The sequence below is a fragment of the Nuphar pumila genome, chromosome 2, assembly GCF_984573655.1.
Source record: "Nuphar pumila chromosome 2, dmNupPumi1.hap1.1, whole genome shotgun sequence".
Classification (NCBI taxonomy): Eukaryota; Viridiplantae; Streptophyta; class Magnoliopsida; order Nymphaeales; family Nymphaeaceae; genus Nuphar; species Nuphar pumila.
The window spans coordinates 91,890,977-91,913,802 of record NC_143250.1 but is presented as its reverse complement, the minus strand read 5'-3'; the positions used below and the strand labels follow the sequence as shown (position 1 = coordinate 91,913,802).

Sequence of the window (22,826 nt, the reverse complement as noted above, 5' to 3'; positions counted from 1 at the left end):
TGTTCATTTTGCTTGATCGTCATTTGTGACAATGCTGATAACAAAAGTTGTTGCACATCTGTGGATGGCCCTTTTGTGTCCACAGCAGTAGCGGATTTATTTTCAATTTTGTTTATTTTTCCTCTATTCTGTAGATTGAACCAACAATCAGCTTTCACATGTCCTCTTTTGTTGCATAAGAAACAAGTGGGCACTCTCCTCTGATTCCCTGTATTAAAACCCCCTGAAATATTAGGTGTAGGCAAGATACCACGTCCTCCCTGCCCAAAACGTCTGCGGCCTTTGCCTCCTTGATGCCCTCCATTCCATCGTCCAAAACCTACAGAAGTGTCCATGGCCAAAACTGAATGAGGACGAGTTGATTCATTTCCTTCTGCCCTTTGCTTCATAATCATCTCATGCTGGAGAAGTTTCGCTTGGAGGTCGTCAAAAGTGGGCAAGTGAGGAAGGCATGATAAAGCTGTGGTAAACATGTCAAAGTCAGGACCCAATCCATTGAGAAGTTGTTGAACTTTATTTTTATCTGCAATAGCACTTCCAACAACAGCCAATTGATCAGTAATACTCTTCAAGCGGCCTATGTATTCCATGACTGTCATGGAGCCTTTCTTCAAACTTTGAAATTCATTTTTTAAGAACATAACTCGGGATTCTGATATCTGAGAGTAAGTCTGTGACAGCTTACTCCACAGATCCGCCGCAGTGCAATCATCTGAAAAAGTAACCAACATTTCTTGAGAGAGTGTTGACGTAATATAAGCAACCAAAGACTGATCCCGCTTCCTCCTAACTGTATACTCTGGATTCTTAATGGAAATGGTAATTGTGTCACCTTTCTCATCCTTGGTTTCCTGCAAAATAAGTCGTGGTGGTATAGGAACTAAACCATCCAAATGTTCATCGAGATCCTGACTCCGTATAAAAGGAAGGATTTGCCTTTTCCAGGTCAAAAAATTAGAAAGAGTAAGTTTTTCTGTAACAAGCTGACTCAAGAAATTGGCAGAGGGACCGAATGATGAAGACGAAGAGTAATCCATATCAGTGGAATAATGAATAAGCAAACAAGATGAATGAAAAGAAATAAACAGATTTGAGATCACTTAATCAATCAGTAAAACTGTAATAAGGCATATACATGTACGACCAAAAGTGTTGCACAAAGAACACTAAAACAGCAATGAAGGAAAGGAAAGGAAACTTGTGGAATCAAAACTGGTTTGAAATAAAAAGGGAAACAGCAATCGTGATGTTTTAAAAAAATTGGGAACCAACACAGACGATAGAGTAACAGAAAAGAGAGAACTTGGGATGAACACAGTCGATGAGTTGCTGTTCACGATCTGCGTTCTCGATGAACACAGTCGATGAGCACGTTGTTCACGCTGAAAGGAAAAGAAAAGTACCAACTTTCAGAAGGGGAGATTTCAGAGGATGAGATTTTAAAGGCTGTTGTTCTCGATCTACTATTTCAGAATTTCTTCACGCACAGGATGTTCACGCAGTGCTGCTGTTCACGATCTGCTGCTCACGCTGTTCTCGATGAACACGTTGTCCCCATCTCGATGAGCACGCTGAAAGGAGGAACACGCTGAAAGGAAGAACACGCAGTTCACGATCTGCGAAAGGAGGAACACGCTGTTCACGCAGTTCACGATCTGCTGTTTCAGAGCTTCTTCACGCACAGGATGGCCTGTGCTCTGATACCATATCAGATTTTATATCTGGTACAACATCTACAGGAGAGAGAGAGAGAACACAATGGCTAGGGCGGCTCACAATAGCTCGACCTCCAAGCCCTAACCATTTTATGTATGAAGCAGCTATACAACTATCCTTGTAATATCAGAGATATTACAAGGATGCCATTAATGAGAGAAATACAACATGTGTTTCATTAACATACCATGCGTATGGATCTGGATCCAGATCCATACGCAAGCTATATTTTAACAACCCTCACTTGCTCAAATTTGAGTCTAAGACCCCTTATAAATTGAAAAAATTGCTCTTCAAGGATTTGATTTCTCCTTAGAAGAACATTATTTGGTGTATCCCAAATAGGCTCCAATTTTGCCATTTGGTCCCAAAGACTTTTGGGAGTTCCATGGTACTCTCTAACACTGTTGTTACATTGTTCACAATTATGAATCTTATCTCGTAACTCCCACTTGTGTGCGGCATCTCGTTGGGTATAGGTTTGCTTGATGAAGGTCCAAGCCTCATCCGCTCTTTAAAATTCTAAAATATTTTCGCATGGTTTCTCACACATGCTCCCCATGAAGAGATACCACTTTAGCATGACCCACTTCCCATGCCTTATAGGTTTTTTTATAGTCTAAGAGAGTCTTTTCTCTCTCATTCCCTTTAAGAGTCTCCTCTTTAGTCTCACCATTTCCCCCACAACAACCTTGGTAAGAATAAGTTGAGGTTCCGAAGTAGAACCATCAACAAAGTGCCACCAAGATTCTCTTTACTGTGATGCCCCCACATGTTATAGTTGGTCCCATCAAATTTGATGGGAACAACGGTTACAACTTCTATGTTGTCCATGGAAGCAAAGAAAAAGAGAGGAGAAAAGAGAAGAAAAAAAGGAAGATGAGAAGAGAAAAAGTTGAAGAAAATTGATGGCATGCTTCTTGAAGCAACGAACTGACGCTCCTGTGATCTTCACAGCCCACCACGCAGTCTTCAAATACAAGTTACAATCCAAGAGCACCAAGGCTCATGTACCATGTAATTAAATAGAAAAAACACAAGTAGATGCCTCTTATGGGCTTACAAACACACACTCTTGTGCACAACCAAGCACCACTTATGGGTCAATACAAGAACACAAGCACAAAGCCACTGATGAGCAAAAAACAACATACAAAATATAGAATGTATTGCATATAAAATGCTTGAGACAAGCATGATACAAGAGAGGGGAGGTATCCCCTTTATATAGACAAGAGAGACTCAATAGAGCCATTGGGAGCTCCCAACAGCTCTATTTGATCAAAGACCAAAAAGCCCCTATTAAATCTAAAAAGAACAAAAGTAAAAATAAATAAATAAGGACTAATGTGCACCTAATGGGCACAGCCTATTACAATTACTGAAATGACCAAAATACCCCTAATGGGTATTACCTATTACAACAATATACACAATATAAGATATATATATACACATTTATATGTATATATATGTACATACATATATATATAAGTATATATAGTTAAATATATATACTTATATGTACAACTTAACAACATCAAACATATGAAATGATAGCCATGACACAATCAATGGACTATTTGTCTACATACTCAGGCTCTGTTTGGAAGCCAGACGCTGGGGTTGCAGCTACGGATTCCACATATGAAGTAAAAAACATGGATTTGGCATTTCTCATAACATTTGTTTGGGATAGTTTAGTCATTCCTTTCCCATTTCCAATGAAAGGTGTTTGGGAAGGGGGGCGGTCAATCAATGCACCTTTAAAACTGAACTGGGTGATAGTTGAAAGCACCATCGGAGTGGGTGTCGGCGATACATTTGAAAATTACTACCTCTCCATGGTGGTAGTTGGTTTAAGGATTTGGAGGTGGCATTTCCTATGCCAACACCCTCAAATACCATTTCTCCATCCTCCCAAACAAAATCTGATGATATGGATTCCACACTTCTACTCCCATGGTGCTTTGACAGTAAGCTCCCAAACAGAGCCTTAGTGTTGGAATGGATACATAACTGCAGTTTCCACCCAAGAAGATTTTGTAGAAATAATAAACCAGCACAAACAATGGATAGTAACCAATGGTCGTGCTTTTATTTTATTTGGAATAGCAAATACCAAAAGCTTAAAAAAATTTGCACCAGTTCATGAATCTCACCTCTCACATCATCAGTTATTCCAAGCTTCACTAACTCCTCTGCACATAATCCAGAAAATTACGTTAAACAACAAGGTATGAGGTTATCCTTGATATACAAAATGCATTAATTATGCTTGCATAAGCATCAAAAACAAATTCAAATAAATAATCACAACAAAAGACAGGCATGGAAATTTAAAATTAGAAACTACAAAATAGCCCACACCTGCACCTTACATAGGGATCAGCCAGACTTCTTTTCGTGGATACAGATCAAAAAGTAAGGTTTATTTATCCAGATCAGATTTTCTTTTATCTGACAAGATCTATTTGGATTCAGGTCTGTATTTTCTATTGGATTTATACATACATACATATATATATATGGGTCCAGATCAGATCTGATTTTATTCTACTTTTCACATGCAAAATCCATGTTTCCATATCCTTTCACCATTTATTATGGTAGCCAATATTATCTTACCAAAAAAAGATCTGGGTCAGCAGATCTAAGTCCACTACGTTGAAACTAGGTTAATTCAGGACCTGGACCTGAACCCATTGTTAAAGAAGTTGGACCTGAATCCAGATCGACCATGTTTTAACCTGAATGTGATCCATTTTCGCCCTTCACCAGCAAGGAAAGCTCCAAAAGGGAGATATCTCATATGAACCAAAAGATAAGTCAAAGCATAAACAATTGCAGCATGCTGACTGTGTAGAAGGAAGATTCAAGATGAAAGTTTAAGGAGATATATTTTGTCTCAGCGTTCCAGTAAAACAACAGATCAGAAAACATGAAATGAAATCTCCAAGATACAAGAATTAGTATGTAAAGAAACGCCCCAGTCAAAATACTAGAGACATCATCTGCAGGCCGTCATATTATTGTCCACACAATCATTTCATAATATCAAGAACATAAGATCTCAACCAAAATTTGGAAAGAACAGGGCAAGAAATCGATACTCCCAATATTTGTTTTTGAGGTGAAAGAGAAATTCATTAAAATAAAATAAAGCAAGTACAAAGTGAATGATGAAGAGTTTTCATAAGACACCAAGAAGGCAAAATAATACAGCTATTAAGTTGGCAGAAAAGGACCATGACGCAGCCGACCATGTGAAAATGTCTTCAAAGAGACAAAGTGCATAAAAAGCACTAAGTGCTCAATGTATAAAGTGTGCACAAAGGCACAAGAAGAACACTTTGAAATAAGTGTGCTCAAAGGCACAATAGATACATGAGATCACCAATGCACAAAGGCATAAAAAATAGAATATTTATTGAATAGAGGAGAGCTTTGACTCAAAGCTTAAACAATACAATGGGGTTGAGCCCCTATTTATAACACACCAAAAAGGAGACCTTGAGGGGCTCCATATAGACGTTGGAGCCCCTCCACCCAACATCTATATTGTGGGCCCCCCAAAGGCTGAAAAAGAAAAGAAAAAAGAAAAGAAAATAAAGAGGAAAATTTACAAGCACATTCAAAGGAGAATATGCGTAAAATAGGAAATGATGATTTTACCCTTTTAGGGCATTACAAGAAAAATATATATAATATACACATCCATTATATATATATATAAAGTTGAAGAAGTGATCGTCTTCTAATTGTTTGGCTCTTAATTCAATTGTCTCTCCACTCCATTTAGGTTCTTGGAGAGCAAGTTCATCCCAAACTGTGGATAACTCGGCAAAGTATTCTCTAACGGTCATTTCACCTTGTTGAAGAGTTAATGCCTTCTTTTGTAGATAATATTTATGGGACAAGTCTCTTGAAGTATGCATTCTTTCAAGATACTCCCATACTTGAAACGCTTTCTTGAACTTCAAGATATTGGCATTTATTTTTGTTTCAACGAAAGAGAAGAACTGATGCAGTGGAGGTGCCGGATTTCTGGAAGGCTTGGGGGCCGGCTCCAAGGAAGCCACGAGCTCAGTGTGGTTAACGAACTGGAGTTGAGGCAGAGAACAGGCCATCGGCTCGGTGGTGTAAACTGAAATCTTTGTCTTTATTTTTATTTCAATGAGAATCAACTTAACAATGAACTCAACTTAATGAAAAAGTAAAACAAACAATTTAAACCTTAACCTAACAAGGAAAACCACTGAAATGAAATGAATAACAGGGAACGTAATAAGAAATAGGAAAAAAAGAAACTGCGGCTGCACTTCTGAATGTTCTCTGCCTGCGCACAAAACCCTAGAGGGGTTTTAAAGACTTTTGGCTGGATCCGGGTAGCGGATCCGGCCCCGGACCCGCTGTCGATGCTGCTCTGGCCTGTTGTTGGATCTGGAGCGGTCTGACCCATAATCTCTATGCTTGCCTGGCATTGGTACACAGTGGTACCTCCCCTCCACGTTTTGGAACCAGTATCGGAATTGGATCCACTGCTTGGATCCAATTCCCAAAGTGCAAATCCAGTCCCCTACGTGAGTCACGCGGTATGAACTCAGGCCCATCCTGCTCTGCATCATTCTCCCCTGGTTGGGAAAAAGTCGACTCCGACGACTTTCTTACAGTAAGCACTTAGATCAGGCACAGTAAATGTAGGAGAAGAATGTCAATTTTTGGGTAGCTCAAGGAGGTAAGATCGGTCTAGTAGGTTCGCGAGCCGGGGCAACCCGGTCTCCTTTGTGGGAAGGAGAACTATCCTATGACCCTGAAAGACAAATGTGTATGTATTCCTACGGCCATCATGGATGGTCTTACAGTGAAACTGCCAGGGACGTCCCAATAGGATGTGACATGCACTCATGGGCGCCACGTCACACCACACTTCATCGTGGTAATGCTCCCTCATAGAGAACCGAACTAGACAACGCAGGGTGATGGGCACATCGTTGCCTTTTTTGAACCATGCCACTTTATAAGGTTGGGACAATTTTTCTGTTTTTAGGTTCAAGGTGGACACGACACTCTCGAACACCATATTCTCGCACGCTCCAATATCAATGATAACATCACACGCACGCCCCCTCACAGTTACACCGGGTTCTAAAAATATTATTTCGCAACCATTTTGTGGGGGCCGACCCTCGGGATGTGGTCAACACATGACGGATGGTTAACAAATTTTAGATGCTGCCATCGAACTCTATGACTTTCACCTCGTCATTCCCCTCAACAAGCGACTCACCCTCGCTCTCGCTATCGGACGCAGACTCAATAATGCCCTCTGTTAGATGAGTGTTCTTATTCATGGTGGGACACTTGGACGCAATATGACCTAACTCTTGACACCTAAAACAACGAACAATGGACTCATTGGGTTTACCCTTGAATCTGGTGTGGTACGCGGGTCCAGACTGATCAGGTTTGCTAAATTCTGCGCTAGGGGTAGACTTTGAGTCCTCCTTCCTAGGGGAGCTCGCTCCCCTGGTTGGGAAACTCGACTTGGGTTGACTGGACTGATCACTACGGGATGTTCTATGTTCCTGTCTCCTTTTCAGTTCCTCCTCTACATTCATAGCATAACTACTTGCCTAATCCAGTGACTCGACTGTGATACAACTGAAGTCGTAAGAAATAGCAGGACGGAGACCAGAAATATACCTCGTGACCTGCTGACGGGCGATCTCCTCGATCTGCACTTGTAGGGAAAGGCGATGGAACTTCGCAGTGTAATCCGCCACAGTATTGGTGCCTTGACGCAGGGTCAGGTACTCCTTGTAGGCTCTCTCGGCGTGATCTGACGGCACGAACTTAGACTGCATCAACCGCTGCATCTCTTCCCAAGTCTGTACACGCTCTAATCCTTGTCGCTCCCTCGACCGCTGCATCTCAACCCACCATGTCTGCGCTAGGCCTCTCAACCAAGTGGAAGCTAGGGAGACACGACGGTGCTCGGCGACATCGTGGTAGTCGAAGAAGAATTGGACGGCATATGACCAATCAAAGAACTGTTCTGCATAGAACCGACCTGCGAACTCTGGAAGCTCTAACTTCACCCCATACGTGGAGGGGCGCTCTGGTGCTCTCTGCTGTCGGACCCCTACCATTCCTGCAGGATGCTCGTTCCAGAAGGTGTCATCATACCACACTGCTCCATCCTCGTGGTCCTGTTCGTCTGGCTGCTGGGGTTGGCGAATTCCGATGACCTGTTGTAGGCGCTCTGGTCGCGCCGGACCATGCTGAGTTTGCCTCGGTCTAGCTGGCCCGTGGGCGGGAGCCATCTGTGGTCGGCGTTATGGCACCGGTATGACAGGAGGTCCCAAGTAAGAGGGATGGGTCTCAGGTTCTAGGTGGGTAGGAATGACATAATATGGGTTTGGGTTAGGATACTGGAGTTGGGTCGGATAAGGTACTGGATTCTTGATCAGAGTTGGGTTGAGGGTTTGGTTCTGGTTTGGGTCTAGGGTCTGGTTGGTATATTGTTAGGTTGATTCGCCCGATGGGATGTGGATCGGGTTTGTTCCTAAACTACTCGTCGGACCCAGATATGGATAGGTTGGATCGAGGGTCGAGTTGTGGGGATAAGAGGCTTGGTTTGAACTCGATCAACGATCCATATGATTATGGGTCTGGTTTTGACCCGGCTCAAATCCAAACTGAAGCTCTGTCCGGGGCCGATATGGGTTTGGGTCGGTATTGGATCCATTTTGGGGTTCAAAAATAATGGGTTGGGTTTGATTCGAGACGAACCGCGAACCAAACCCAATTGGGTTGGCTGAGTAAGGGGGTTCGGATCCCGAACCCGATCCCAGGGACCCAAAGGGTGGTCCCCGAGATCCAGGCCTGGGTCCCGCTGAAAAATGTTCTGGCCCGGACCCTCTCGGGTTCGGACCCATCCACACGGGTCTGCTAGGTTCCACCCGCTGGTTGGTCGCCGCAAGGCCTCTACGTGCGGGACCAGGAGGGAGAACAAGCTCCTTCCCGGGTCGGGTCGCTGCGCTGGGGCTTGCAGCGGGGTTCTGCGTGCTGCTGGGTTCTTGCGTACCAAACCCGACCTGCGGCAGACCCACAGGAAACCGAAACCTGGTCTGGGGTGCACTAGGACCCAAACCTGCGGCAGGACCCGGCATGACGCTGGGTTCCTACAGGCCCAGCCCTGCCTGCGGCATAGCCCCCGTGACTCGAGGCCAGGGCAATACTGCACCCTCGAAGTGGGGTTGCCCTGCCCTATTTTCTTGGTTCAGATGAAGGGTACCAACTGCGTGTGACGCCATTGCTGTCGAACCCGGGAATGGAGGGGGGAATGCTGGTTGAGGGGCAGCAACACAGTCGGGCTGAAAAGGCGTCGGTTGGACTGCTTCCGCGTCTGCTACGACATCCAACGCAGCCCCCAGTCTTTGTCGTGAGGTCGCGGAGGGCTCCACCGGCGACTCAAGGGCAGCGACTCGCCCTTCGACCCCCCCCCCCCATCAAGTCGCCGTGATATGCTTGCCACGTCCCAGCTGATACGCAGCACATTTTCCTGCATCTTCGTCATCATCTCCATCATCCGCAACATTGGATCTGCGTTGTCGGCATCCTCTTGCTCGATCACCGTCGTCGGATCGCCCCTCACCTCCGAAGCCATCTTGCGAACAAGGGGATAGGTGCTGGCTTTGATACCACTTTGATGCAGTGGAGGAGACGGATTTCTGGAAGGCTTGGGGGCCGGCTCCAAGGAAGCCACGAGCTCAGCGTGGGTAACGAACTGGAGTTGAGGCAGAGAATAGGCCACCGGCTCGGTGGTGTAAACTGAAATTTGTCTTTATTTTTATTTCAATGAGAATCGACTTAACAATGAACTCAACTTAATGAAAAAGTAAAACAAACAATTTAAACCTTAACCTAACAAGGAAAACCACTGAAATGAAATGAATAACAGGGAACGTAATAAGAAACAGGAAAAAAAGAAACTGCGGCTGCACTTCTGAATGTTCTCTGTCTGCGCACAAAGCCCTAGAGGGGTTTTAAAGACTTTTGGCTGGATCTGGGTAGCGGATCCAGCCCCAGACCCGCTGTCGATGCTGCTTTGGCCTGCTGTTGGATCTGGAGCGGTCCGACCCATAATCTCTATGCTTGCCTGGCATTGGTACACAGTGGTACCTCCCCTCCATGTTTTGGAACCAGTATCGGAATTGGATCCACTGCTTGGATCCAATTCCCAAAGTGCAAATCCAGTCTCCTACGTGAGTCACGCGGTATGAACTCAGGCCCATCCTGCTCTGCATCAAAAACCATGAAAGAATTTTGTAGTTCTTTATTTCCCATTCTTCATGTTTTTTGTTGCATTCTTCAAAGGCTTTTTCTCTCTCTTCACCATCAAGAACCTTGATTTCTCCTCTCTCCATAATGGTGATCTTATGTTCAGGTTCGAGAATGGTTCCTTTGACGTATCCTTAAAGACCTTTCCCCTTAATGTGAGCCTCCATATTCCCGACCCAAACATGATAGTTGGAGCCATTTAATTTAAAACCAAGTGAAAAATGAGACTCTTTTTCACCCATTAGAGAGAGAAGAGTGGAGAAAAAATATGTACCACAAAAGGTTTTTTAAATCTTACTTGACGTAAGATCCTTCTAAAATATTGGAGAAGCAAGATCCACCACTTCAAACTTCAAAGCACCGAAGGCATGTTTTTTTAGGCACTCGAAAAACGAAGAATTCCACGATCCTCTATCACCAACCTCGCTCTGATACCATGTGAAAATATCTCAAAAAGAGGTAGTGTGCAACCCAAGCTCCAACTCCACAAAGGGATATGTGCACAAAGGCACAAGAACACTTAGAACAAGATATACCCAAGGTACAAATGAAAAACACAAATGCAAAAATATAAAGAATTTTATTGAACAATTGGAGAACAATGCTCCAAGCATTGAATGAATATACAATAGGGGTTCAACCCCTTTTATAGAGAAGAGGAAGCCTTGGAGGGGCTCCCACTAGATGTTGGAGCCCCTCCAACGGTTAGATTCCAACGTCTAGTGTTGGACCCCCCCCCCCCCCCAATGTTGACTAAGTCAAAAAAGAAAAAGAAAAAAGAGGAAAAAAGGAAAAAGAAAGAAAAGAAAGAGAAATAAATTACAAACATATTTACAAATGTAAATATGCGTAAAAACAATAAAAAGACAAAAATACCCCTGGGGTTACATGAAGGAAAAATATATATTTTTATATATATAATGATAGATACATATACATATATGCATGATACATATATGTATATGTATCTCTCATTACATACATATAAAAATATATGTATATAACAGGAGATACAATTTAACAACTTACATATGATAACCTATCTAGTCATTCTAGGCAAAACATTTCAACCTAAACCATCATAAGACTCCAATATACCCAGATACCAGTCCAAACAAACCCAACCTAGATGGAACTAATGACCACATCAATTAGCCGATTATTGGTTGAATTAGACACAAATTTCCCGAAAACAGCATGGATCTTGGAATATTATGACTGAATTGCATGTTGAGTCGAAGAATTAGACTGAAATATCCCACTACGAGTCCATGTGACATCCAATTCTAAACAATTATAGCCATGTGCCAAACATCATGGACAAGGATATCTACTGCATGAGGTAGATAATGCCCTGGTCCAATCACAACCTAAAACAAAACAGCTGGAGAACATTAAAATCTTGTAGAATCAGAATATGCTCATAGACTAGAAAATCAGGGGCACAAACAGATAAAGTCAATACCATAAATCACATTTAGCCCTGATTGAAGACGTCTTGTGCACTCTTTAAATAACCCCTTTGGGCGACCAAATATAACTGCAACAAGGTCAACCAATGCATAAACAACACTTCTTGGCAGCCATTCTCCATTTAGAGGAGCAGGTCCAAGGTCCAGCTTCTCTCTCCATGCATTTTTCAGATTTCCAACACATGATTGTTCAAGATATCCCCTTCCAGCGGAACATGACTTCTTAAAACTTTTTAATTGCTCTTGCAGCTGAATTTGTCTCTGACATAATAATGCCCTTTGCTGATGATGTAGATCATGACGAGAGAGGCTTTCGTTTATACCATTGAGCTCGGCAATCAGCCCTTCAATTTGCTGCACATGCTGCATGTCCTCTTTCAGAGTAGCATCCAGTTTTTCAACATGCTGAGCAGTATTCTTATAGTCGCATATCCTAAGGAGATAAAATGTATGAAGCAACTGACTGTAAAGATACAAGCCACGACAATATTGTCTCTGTGGAAAACCAGAAAACGCATCACAATTACAGACTGTTAGTGTTCCATGAAATCATCTTAAAACATGATACTGAATCAATAATGAAAAAGGATAATGACCCAAGAATAACAATAAAACCCCCAGGCCTCATTACTACTCACTAAAATGTCAGGATCCACATTAGATTGAATGTTACCACTCATCTTGAGGGTTCCTATTTAACTGCCTAGATTAGACATTTCAGAAACAAAGAAATGAACAACATAGAAGTCAATAACAAGTGAATATACCCTTTCAGGTGAAATGGATCCCCAAACTTCATCACATTTATCAACAGCTTTTGTGACATCAGTCATATCTTCCCATTGCATCAAGTGAACATGCAGCATTGAAGTTGCAAAAACCATCTGTGTCACATCATTTAAGCAACTCAGTCATAATGTTGCAATGGTTTGAGATAGCACATAATATTCTAAGAAGTTAACTTTACATGAAACACGATACCATAAGTTCATTGTAACTGGCCTGAGACGCACAAAGATAACCATACTCCAAAGCTCGTATAGATCTGTGATAATCTCCCTCAATGATCAAAGCATTTGCAAGCTGTAAATTGAAATTGCATGACCATAATATCCCTGACATCCTTTATAAGAGAAAACAAGAGAACAGTAAAGTCATATTTCACTTCAAGAAACGGAAAGGCAAAGTGAACTTCTACTGCTGCAACAAGATGAATTTAAGGAGTTTGAACAAGCACCCTTGTAGTTGACATTAGCAATTTTGAAGCCAGATGGACCGAACAACTGACTGAAGTGGTTCCATAGTAAAATCAACATAGATCAGGCTCAATTCTTACCTAGACCAAGTTTTGATAGTGAAAGAATTGAGATATTCGTTCATTCAATAAGCTATCAAACCATGTAGAAATGGGTAATCATTAGCAAATTTTACTTGTTGATAAGTATATTTACCTATATCTTTTGTAATAAAGAAAACCATTTTCTGTAGAATCTAACAACAATCCAAGAATCCAAAGCTCTTTACACATGCACGCACAGCCACTCTCATGGACAAGTCATTGCAGTGCAGACAAAGGTTAAACATTACTAATACAAAAAGATGCGTCTAAGTTTTTGATCAACTAGCATTTTATAGAAATCACTGACACATGTAATCTTCCCAGCTTTAAGTTTCAATAAACATAACTAATATAAAAAAAAAAAGTTCCACTCTTTCCAAAAGTGAAAAAGAAGCAAGGGAAAAAAACACAAGTTGGACAAGAGGAATAGGGAATAAAAATGCATACCCATTTTGAGTAGCCGTTAGCTCCAAACCTTTGTTCAGAATCTGTTTCTGGGGTGGAATGGCACCGACCAGATGATAGCATTGGCTAAGCAAGCTATATGCTCTGCATTTTAGTTCAAAACATGAAGGGATTTGCTTCAAAAGTAATTGCTGCAAGAGGATATGCAAAATATTAGCTGAACTTCGTGTGTAAACAAAAAAAGACACTAAACAGTCAAGAAATTTAATGAGAAAGCCATATCGGCACTCAAGAATGGTCTCAAAAGCTTGACAAAGCCCAACAGTCAAAGATCATGTCAAGTTAATTCAATAAATTCAATGAGAACGCCACAGATCTCTCAGGAATGGTCTCAAAAGTTAGTTAAAACCTAACCAAACAAAGATCATGTAAAGTCAACTCTAATTATAAGCAGAAAGCCTGCCCGAACTAATCAAATGTTAGAAATACTAGATACCACCAACACTTTGAATGTTTAAGATGTGTAAACAGACACGGAGCAATCCGCAATCCAGTTATTGCAGCAAAAGCCTAAAAAAAGCATGATCAAAAGTAAGTCAAAACTTCACCAATTGTCTTTTTTTCATGTTCAAATCAAAAGCATTTTTATCTCTTCCTAGTTTGTTATAAGTGCCTAAAACCGGGAAATATCTTAGAAACTATACAAAGCTCAAACCACTGGACCACATCATCACTGAAGAAAAGAAAATGTGAGAATGATAGCCCTTCCAAGGAAGTGAGGCTCTAAAAGATCTTCTATGATACATTTGTTGAGCAAAAGAGCAAGGAAATATTCACATGAACAATTAATCAACCTTTTGTAAAAAAAAAACATTACGAAACGCCGAATTTGAGCCATAAAATTGATAAAATTTGGGAAAATCCACTAAACGTTCTCAATAAACTAACGCGTCAATGTTTTTTATAAAACAAGTGAACGCCTGCATCAGAAATCCTCAAAAAAGGCTAACACTTCCACTTACATATGAATTAAATCCACAAAGCACCAATTAGTGAACCGAAAAGCCCTACTTACACATCAGCTAAAATCGATCCCATTCCAAACGCAAACGCAACTCAAATTATGCATAACAAAACAAGTAGAAGAACTCAATACAGCACAAAACTTCCTCTGATGGTCGATAATCAAATTCACTTCGTCGAGAAACTAATCGACCGACCAGAGACGAGAGATGTACATGACCGGAAGGCAGAAGAGAAACTGACCGATCTCTCGAGGTGGGCTTTGGCATGGTTGACGTGATCCGTGTGGTTCAGCAGAAGAGTGGCGATCCGCAGGCGAGTCTTGACCTCGATCATCGGTAAGAAGGAGATCTGGCTCTGACAGATCGCTTCTAGGCATTTCACGGCCGCTCCGACGTCACCACTGCCCTCGTGAACGTCGGCCAACCCCCATAGGGCCTCGGAGACGGCCTCCATCGGGCCGGAACCCCGCCGGAGAATCCCTGACCCGGCGGGAACCGCAAAGACAAAAAGGAGGCGCGAAGGGAATAATCTATCCCGCGCCTTTTTCTTCTTCTTCTTCTTCTTTGTTTTCCCTCTGTTGGCACAGCAGCACGGAAATATCGGAACTGAAAAGCGCCATCCCATCCCGTTAATTAAATCTACAGGAAATTACCAACGGGGGCTTCGAGTGGTTGGGAGGAGTTGTCAGTGCACGTTTCCTTGTGGTAGGACGTTGCAGGTTCAAAACCCAGTGATAAGATTGAATAATAAATTACTGGAAATTACCTAAATGGCAACCAACTTTGTATAATGGAAAATCGCATCGAACGCTTGGAAATCCTCAAAATGGCCACGGTTTTGTTTGTGTAGCCTGTATAAACCAAAAGCAAGTTTGTTGACATTCACAAATTGTTTCAACGTATATATAGAAAAGGCGATGTCGAACTTTGGAAGATAAGAGAGAAAAAGTGACTAATAAATTTTAAATGTTGTTAAGGCTTTAATGTTATAATTTTTTTTTCCCTGAGGAATGCATATACTACCTTGAAAGTCACGCTGGTCGGTGCCCGCCCGGTCGCATCTCCACCAGCTTTAACCTGTGGCGCACCCCTTACCCTTAGAGACGCACCTTGCTTCAGCTTAATAATGCAAGGGGGAGAAACCCGTGAGAATAGAACCTCGGCCACCCGTCTAGTGACGGCCAAACTCCTTTGAGGAAATTTAATGTTATATTTTTTTATAGATTTTTTCAAAGTTGGTTGAAATGATAGATCTTGGATAAGGGTGTGTGCAGGAAAATATTTGGAGAAGAGAAGTGAGAAAGAGATTAACAACTTGCTTCGGGGAGGATCCTATATACAAAATCAAGACCTCTTTAGTGTGTGCTCAAAATCAAGGGCTAAAGAATTTAATCACTTTTGGGTAGTTGTTATTCAGCCCTAATTGTTTCATTGAATTCTCAAACATATTGAGAATCCAATGTATAATGGGCACTACCATTATCCTAGTAATGCATATCTCAATGACCCACTAAGTGAGTTATTGGATTTCATGTGAGACTCATTTGGTCATACTAAATCCATAACAGAATTCAACATCTCTCACTTGGTCATATGGGGTAAACACCCACATTGTATTATAATCAGTGCATTATGTATTGCACTTATGAAATTGTAAGATTTTATATATGTTAGTTGGATTTCTTCTACATGATATATTCCTATCATAAGGCTATTCACAAACTAGGTTATTTTTTCATCATGTCATACAATTTTAACATAACCTTTGATCCATTTATTTCAAGTATTCACGATTTACTGCATACTAAATCATGCAATCCAAAGAGCAAGAATGAATACATCATAATGTGGGTCTCACATAATCGTGGGATTCTTTAGCTCTTTCATGACTATACTATAAGCATGCACGTTAGCGGAGTAATATAAAATTTATTAATTCATAAATATTGATTTTCCAAACATAGCAAATACTTTGACTTTCCAAATTTTTACCGTAGCTTATACTCCCACTTTTCATGTACATTATCACATGTTAATCAATACCTGATAATTTTATATCAGTATATTCGGATCCAAATAGTTACAAAAATAACTAACACCATTTAACATTTTATGCAAAACTTTAAAACATGAAAAATATCCTTTCATGTATTCATATCAGCATACTATAAGGAGCATTATGATTATTTATCATTATTACAAATAAACATCTTCACATACATGCGTAAAATTACAATACATCTTTTATTTTCCAGTGCATTGCATTTAAGCAATATTTGCATTAAGCCACGACATCATGTGGTTTTATATACACTACTTAAATTTTCCCATCATGATATATCTCTATCATGAGGTTATTCACAAACTAGGTTATTTTTCATCATGAAGTAAGTCATAAATCTCATACCCAAATCCAATTTGGATATGCATCAGATCCATATTCAATGAGAGTTATCTCATTATCATTTAGATGTGTCAAATATGATAAGTCAATTGCAAGGCTTTAATCAAACCATAAGTTTGAACATTTAAGTTCAAATCCATTATCGGATTCACATATATATCTAAATTTATTGGATTTTTAGGAGTTCATATCCAAATCCGACTTGAGATGTTATCTGCCAAGTCCAAACCAGTTCATATTAAAATCAATTTCCAAACAGGCTTAAATAAAACCATGGATCTCACAAGATTTGACCATAATCTAAATCCATATCTAAAACTGTATATTTCAAATGCAAATGTATTCATATATATACATCCAGCATTCTACTTATCTGGATTTAACAGTGTTAAAACTCGAATCCATACAAAACATATCATTATTAGGTCCAAATATGTGGTCTTTTATTATCCAGATTCAACATAAAACTTTGATCAAATCTAGATCCACGTAATATATTTAGATTTGTTTCTAGATCAATTTTGGATTCATACTTATTCAGATCCATCACAAAACTGAATCAAACTAGATCCATATCTCATATCCAGGCATTACACTTATCCAGATCCAATCATAAATCTTGAATCAAATTTAGATCCATATTTCATATATACTTAACTGGATCCAAAACATGAATCAAATCTAGATCCATATTCCATATATACTTAACTGGATCAAAATCATTGATCAAATCTAGATCCATATTCCATATATACTTAACTAGATCCAAAACATTGACCAAATCTAGATCCATATTTCATATGGTAATTATACTTATCTGGATTAATCACAAACTTGGAACAAATCTAGATTCATACAAGTTCAACAAAGCCCAATAACAATGTTTGGATCCAAAAACTAATTTAACTGGATCTATATCCAATCAATTTGATCTATCTAGATACGTATAAACCAGATCTAATATGCTTTACTGGATCAAACTAGATCTATGTCACTTTACTAGATCCAAACATTTGATTTAATACTGATTAGATCCAATCTCGACCCAAACATTGTATTTAATAGATCTTATAAATAAATTTGATCTAAATAAATAATAGATTAATGAAAATCATACTAGATCCATATATAATATGATCCAAAACATAATGTTAAGCATGCAATAACAAAAATAATTTCATGATCCAAAAAAAAGTTTTACCGGATCCAACCAGATCTTTATGAAACTATCTGAATCAACGGGATCCAAACCTGTCTAGATGACGTTCTGGCATGTATTCCGCTAATCAGAAGCATTTTTCTACAAAATAAAAAAAAACAAAATAATTCTCGGTAAAATCAGCAATCCAGAACATTAAAACATAATTTTTTTAGTTAAATAGAAAATTGCAGATGCTTTTCTGTAATTTTAGAAAACTTAAAAAAAACAATTATGAGAAAATCCTTAAATTGTAACCATGTCTTTGATATTTTCCAGAGAAAAGGGATGTTGCTGAAATTTCTCAAAAAACTGAGCCTCTGTTATGTAAAAGGTACAGGCATAAATAATATGAAAGGAAGGGACAGAAAAGGTAAAAACCACCTCTAAAAAAAAGAAAAAAATGAGTGGTGAAAAACCCTAACTTCTTCCCTTTTTTGTTTGCGACCCTTTTCGTAAAAGGGCTCTTAGGGTTTCTTCCCTTTTAGGAAAGGGGAAAACCACGTAGGAGATAAAAGGAAAGAAGGGGGCCACAGTTGTGGGCCTCGCTGTTGCCTTCTCCTGTGCCGCTGCCTTCACCGCGAGGGCAACCAACCTTTCGACCGGTACTGGGGGATCTTCTCCACCCTCTTGTAACATTGTCGCCCTTCGGCTGCCATTGGAGGAACAGGAAGGGGGCGTAGGAAGAAGCCAAATCCATAACACCAACACCGCCAGCATCGAGGTGGCCATTTTCGTTGCCACAACTGCGGTCACCTCCAGCACCATCGCCATTGCCGAATCCATCACAACCATATGATCAGAATCCACCACTGAGTCTTCTGTGTTCAAGCTCCTCGGATGAGCATTAGTCGGGGCTAGTGGGGAGGAGGAGATCGTCGGGGGTTAGGACCCTGGGCTCAACCACCCAGGATTTGGCACCATGGGTGACAATCTTGCCTATGGTAAACTGAGAGAGGGAGATGAGTTGAGACTTCTTCTTGCAGAAGAGCTTGGACACGGCAGCGATGGAGTGTAATGATCCCAACTCTTACACCATAAAAATGCGGTTAAACCATTGCGGAAACATTCCCAGAGGCCCGGGACCTTTACAGTTTCACTCACCATTGGATAACCAACCAACCACAAGAGATCTTACATTTATCATCTACATCATAGCAAACCCAAAATTTATTAATTAAATAAGAAATAGTAATCTTGAGACAATTGCATAAAAAGAATCAGAGTTCAATAACAAGTAAATGTAAAGAAAACGAAAGAAAAGTAAAGTCACGTTGTCCATCTGTGAAGATGTCTAGCAATCGTGTAGCACTCGTATCTCTTCCAGAAGCGAGTCACTTTATTGATCCTCTGCAACTGCAAAAAAACTACAGAAATAGCGATGTCTGAACCAAAATTCTGAGTACAAGTACCTCTAATGAAATAAATGATCATAAAGAATACATATAAAAATTTATGCAATAACTTAGATGTATACAATTATGAAAATATATAATTTAATTAAGCATTCATAAAACAAAGAACGATTATTAAGCACAAGGCAACATTTAATAAATAACAGAGATCATAATTTAAGTGACCATGACATTTAACATGCATTAGGAATCAAACATCATACATCCACCAACATGTAACAATTAAGGGAATGAGTAAATATGTATAATCTAATGCATATCAGGAATATGCATGATTTTAGTGCAATGCATGAGTAAATTATTATCTTTCATTATAGTTTTCTTTTCATATGCATGTCTCTATTAAATGCACACAATTCAAGTTTCTCTTTTTTAATTATCGTTGCTCGCGGATACACCAAACGGGTAAATTTTTCGAGGTCAAGTTAGGTTTTCAGGGTAACTTAGCACATAATTTGTATTTTATTACTGAGTTACAAACTTAGCCCTCGACCGAAACAGACTTCGAAACATTAAATCACCAATCTAATGTCGGGGATACCAGAGACCATCCATCCAAAAGTGTCATTTTTCTTGGTATACCAAAACAACAGTTATGTCTATACACTACCCCCAGACAAAGTGGCAGAAACTCTCTAAAACCATGGTCAGGAGAAAGAACCTCAATATCGGGTTCAGGGGCAACAACAATGCACACAAAGTTTTTTGTATCCTTTTGGTTTCCTAAAAATCGTAACTTCAAGAGTCTCGTACTCTCGACGAGACATATCAAAAAGTATATTACACAGTTCTCTTATTTATGTCATTATTAGTAGTTGTTTTATTATTTTGCAATTTAGCATGCCAAATTAATATCACTAATTCACATTTTCAAATGCGAAACTCATCACGAGACCACCCTCTGTGAAAAACATAGAATTGTGCAATATAGAAGATTAATATCAATGCGATTTTTGCGATGCATGCAAAACAAGTAAAGTAGGAGCATCCAATCTCAAGGCTCACCAGGCCTGCAATGATCTCTGTTGATCATCAATGCATCATATGCAAAAATCGAAACAATCATACCTCCAATGCAACGATGTCAACATGATTTTAAAATATACACTCATATATGTCAAATAACAATGTGCATGCATTAAACATCCATATGCATATGTTCACAACATTCATGTGCATGTGCTCTCATGTGAACCTCTTCACAAACATGCGTCCACTCATGAATCAATCTAATTTAAACAGGTGAGCATTCATGCATTCGTGCATATGTGAAACACACAGTAGTTCATGTACACATGTGCATTTGAAACAAATTTTATGTTGCATAATCCTTAAGAAAGTCACATAAATTCAAGCATATGAACTGCCTCATATGTATCAAATCATCATACATGTAACCAACCAAGACCCGGGAATTTAGTGCACACAATGCACCATGTCAAACTTTGTGCAAGCATGCACACTATTCATGGTCCAAACCACAACCTATCTTGAAACATTATAAAAATATGCATGATCATGTATTTGCATAAAAAAAAATCCAGATTACAAACTTTCCAATACCTTTCTTGTATACATAATTATGTATAAAGATTCAGTACAAGGATACTAAACAATTCCTTTTTTTAAATATTACACATCTTTGTTTCAAAATATGTTGTTGTTTTTTGTTATATGAAAAGGTCAGTGCCTAGCCGACCCAGTCGGCTGGGCCTGACATGGGTGCCACACGGCCTTGCTAGGCCTGTGCACCCTCTGTCATGCTACCAAGGTCTGACAGTCAACCGAGATTCACTCGTCTGGCTGCCAACCATCTCAAACCCCAAACAAGATTTGGTTGAAAAGTTTTATTGAAAAACTTTGTTTTATAAAAATTTTGTTTTTGAAAGGAGTCTGCTGCCCAACATGTATAACAGAAGTCCTGACCTTGAGGCTCAGTCTGGCCAAGCTGGTCAGACTGCTGCCTAAACAAAACATGCCCCCCTTTTCTTTATTGATTCTGAACACAATTTTTACCAGACACACTACCAGCTGAGCCCACTCGGCTGGGGTTGAGATGACCCTGCACAGTCCAGGCCTGTGTAGGTCTGGCAGGGCCCTCTCCTTGTCACTTTGTGGACAGTCAGGCTAGCACAAGCCTGACAGTTAGTGTACAGGCCCTACCAGACCCTGTACAATAAACCGCCAGGGCCTGGCAGTCAACCGAACCCTGCTTCGCTGGCTGCCAGCCAGCTCCAATGCATCCCCTTTTAAAAACCAGACTTCAAAATAAGTCTTTTTTTTTTAAAGATCCATGATCAACACTTTGGTTTGTTCCTCGAACTATGAACATTATGAATCCCAAATCTGGTACTTCATAATTCTTTATCTTTTAATGACCAAATAGGGTAAAGGCTCCTAGTCTTATACATTTTTTTTACTGTTTCTAGAACAAAACTTTTAACACACACATGAAACCAACCAACATTTCCTTGATATTGCAGACATGGCTAGTAAAGTTAATTTTTTTGTTGTAGAACATTTAATACTTTAATCCAGTGCATGCTTATGGAAAAGATGCTTTCAAGTCAATCACCATGTGACGACTATTTTAAAAGTTTCTGCACACTAAACTGCCTTCAATAGTTCAGAATTATAGTTGCAAGTCATTATATCAAACTTCAAAATATAATGACCACAACGAACACCTCAGTTTTAACAGAGAAATGTTCATAAAAATAGAATCAATATTAAAGGACTTCAACAATGATTCTATTTTTTTAATACTTTTCTCTACAGTTTGCCTTATAATCAACCAACAACGACAATATATTTCAAACTGCAAAGTAAAATTATTTGCGATTCAACTTTAGATGAAAATCGTTTTTAGATCTAGTTTATGAATGCTTTATCAGCAAGAGGACAATCTTTCGAGAGGGAGAGTTTTCTCATAAGAGGACTCTCTCTCTCATCTTCCTTTCCAAGAATTTCCAAAACTCTAATTTTTTTTCAGTCCCTTCTTAAATCCTCTCAAGCCTTTTTAGGCATGAGTGAGGACTTTATTAAGAAGTCCTTCTCAACCCTAAAATACAAATTTCAGAATTAATAAAAATTAATTAATTATTAAAAATTAATTAATTAATAATTATCTAAAAGCTTCAAAAAATAGCCAAATTAATTTAGGAGGCTTCTCAACCAAAATAAACTCCAAGTTAAAGCTTTAAACTGAATTTAAAGTTAGATTTTCATTGGACATGGATTTGGATCCGGATCCCAAATCCAAACCCATATCCAAAATAAAATTGGATTATGATCCAGATCAAATTCAGATTAATATGGATCAAATTCAAGGGCTCGACAGAGAAGGGTCCTCGCGCTGCCTCTCATGACCTTCTCTGTCTCCTTCTCACTCTCATTAGGATGTTGGGGTACATGACCAGCGATGAAGCCCTCAACGAGACCATTGAGTTCAGCGCGCCCCATAATTCTGACGACCACAACGGCCAGTTGGGGCTTGTGGGCGGCAA

At 39.8% G+C, this 22,826-nt stretch overlaps 1 protein-coding gene across 1 annotated transcript in view; it reads right to left on the bottom strand.

The window, feature by feature from the left end:
- LOC149846104 (Tetratricopeptide repeat (TPR)-like superfamily protein) overlaps positions 1-14,899 on the bottom strand; it is a 37,911-nt gene extending 23,012 nt beyond the window's left edge. The window contains exons 1-6 of the mRNA XM_089996175.1: positions 14,545-14,899; positions 13,321-13,469; positions 12,516-12,657; positions 12,302-12,418; positions 11,528-12,029; positions 3,879-3,917 (exon numbers count right to left, since the gene is read on the bottom strand). Of these exons, the coding sequence (XP_089852301.1) occupies positions 3,879-3,917; positions 11,528-12,029; positions 12,302-12,418; positions 12,516-12,657; positions 13,321-13,469; positions 14,545-14,757 (1,162 nt within the window). The 5' untranslated portion in view covers positions 14,758-14,899. The remainder of the gene's footprint in view (positions 1-3,878; positions 3,918-11,527; positions 12,030-12,301; positions 12,419-12,515; positions 12,658-13,320; positions 13,470-14,544) is intronic.
- Positions 14,900-22,826: the final 7,927 nt, after the last annotated feature.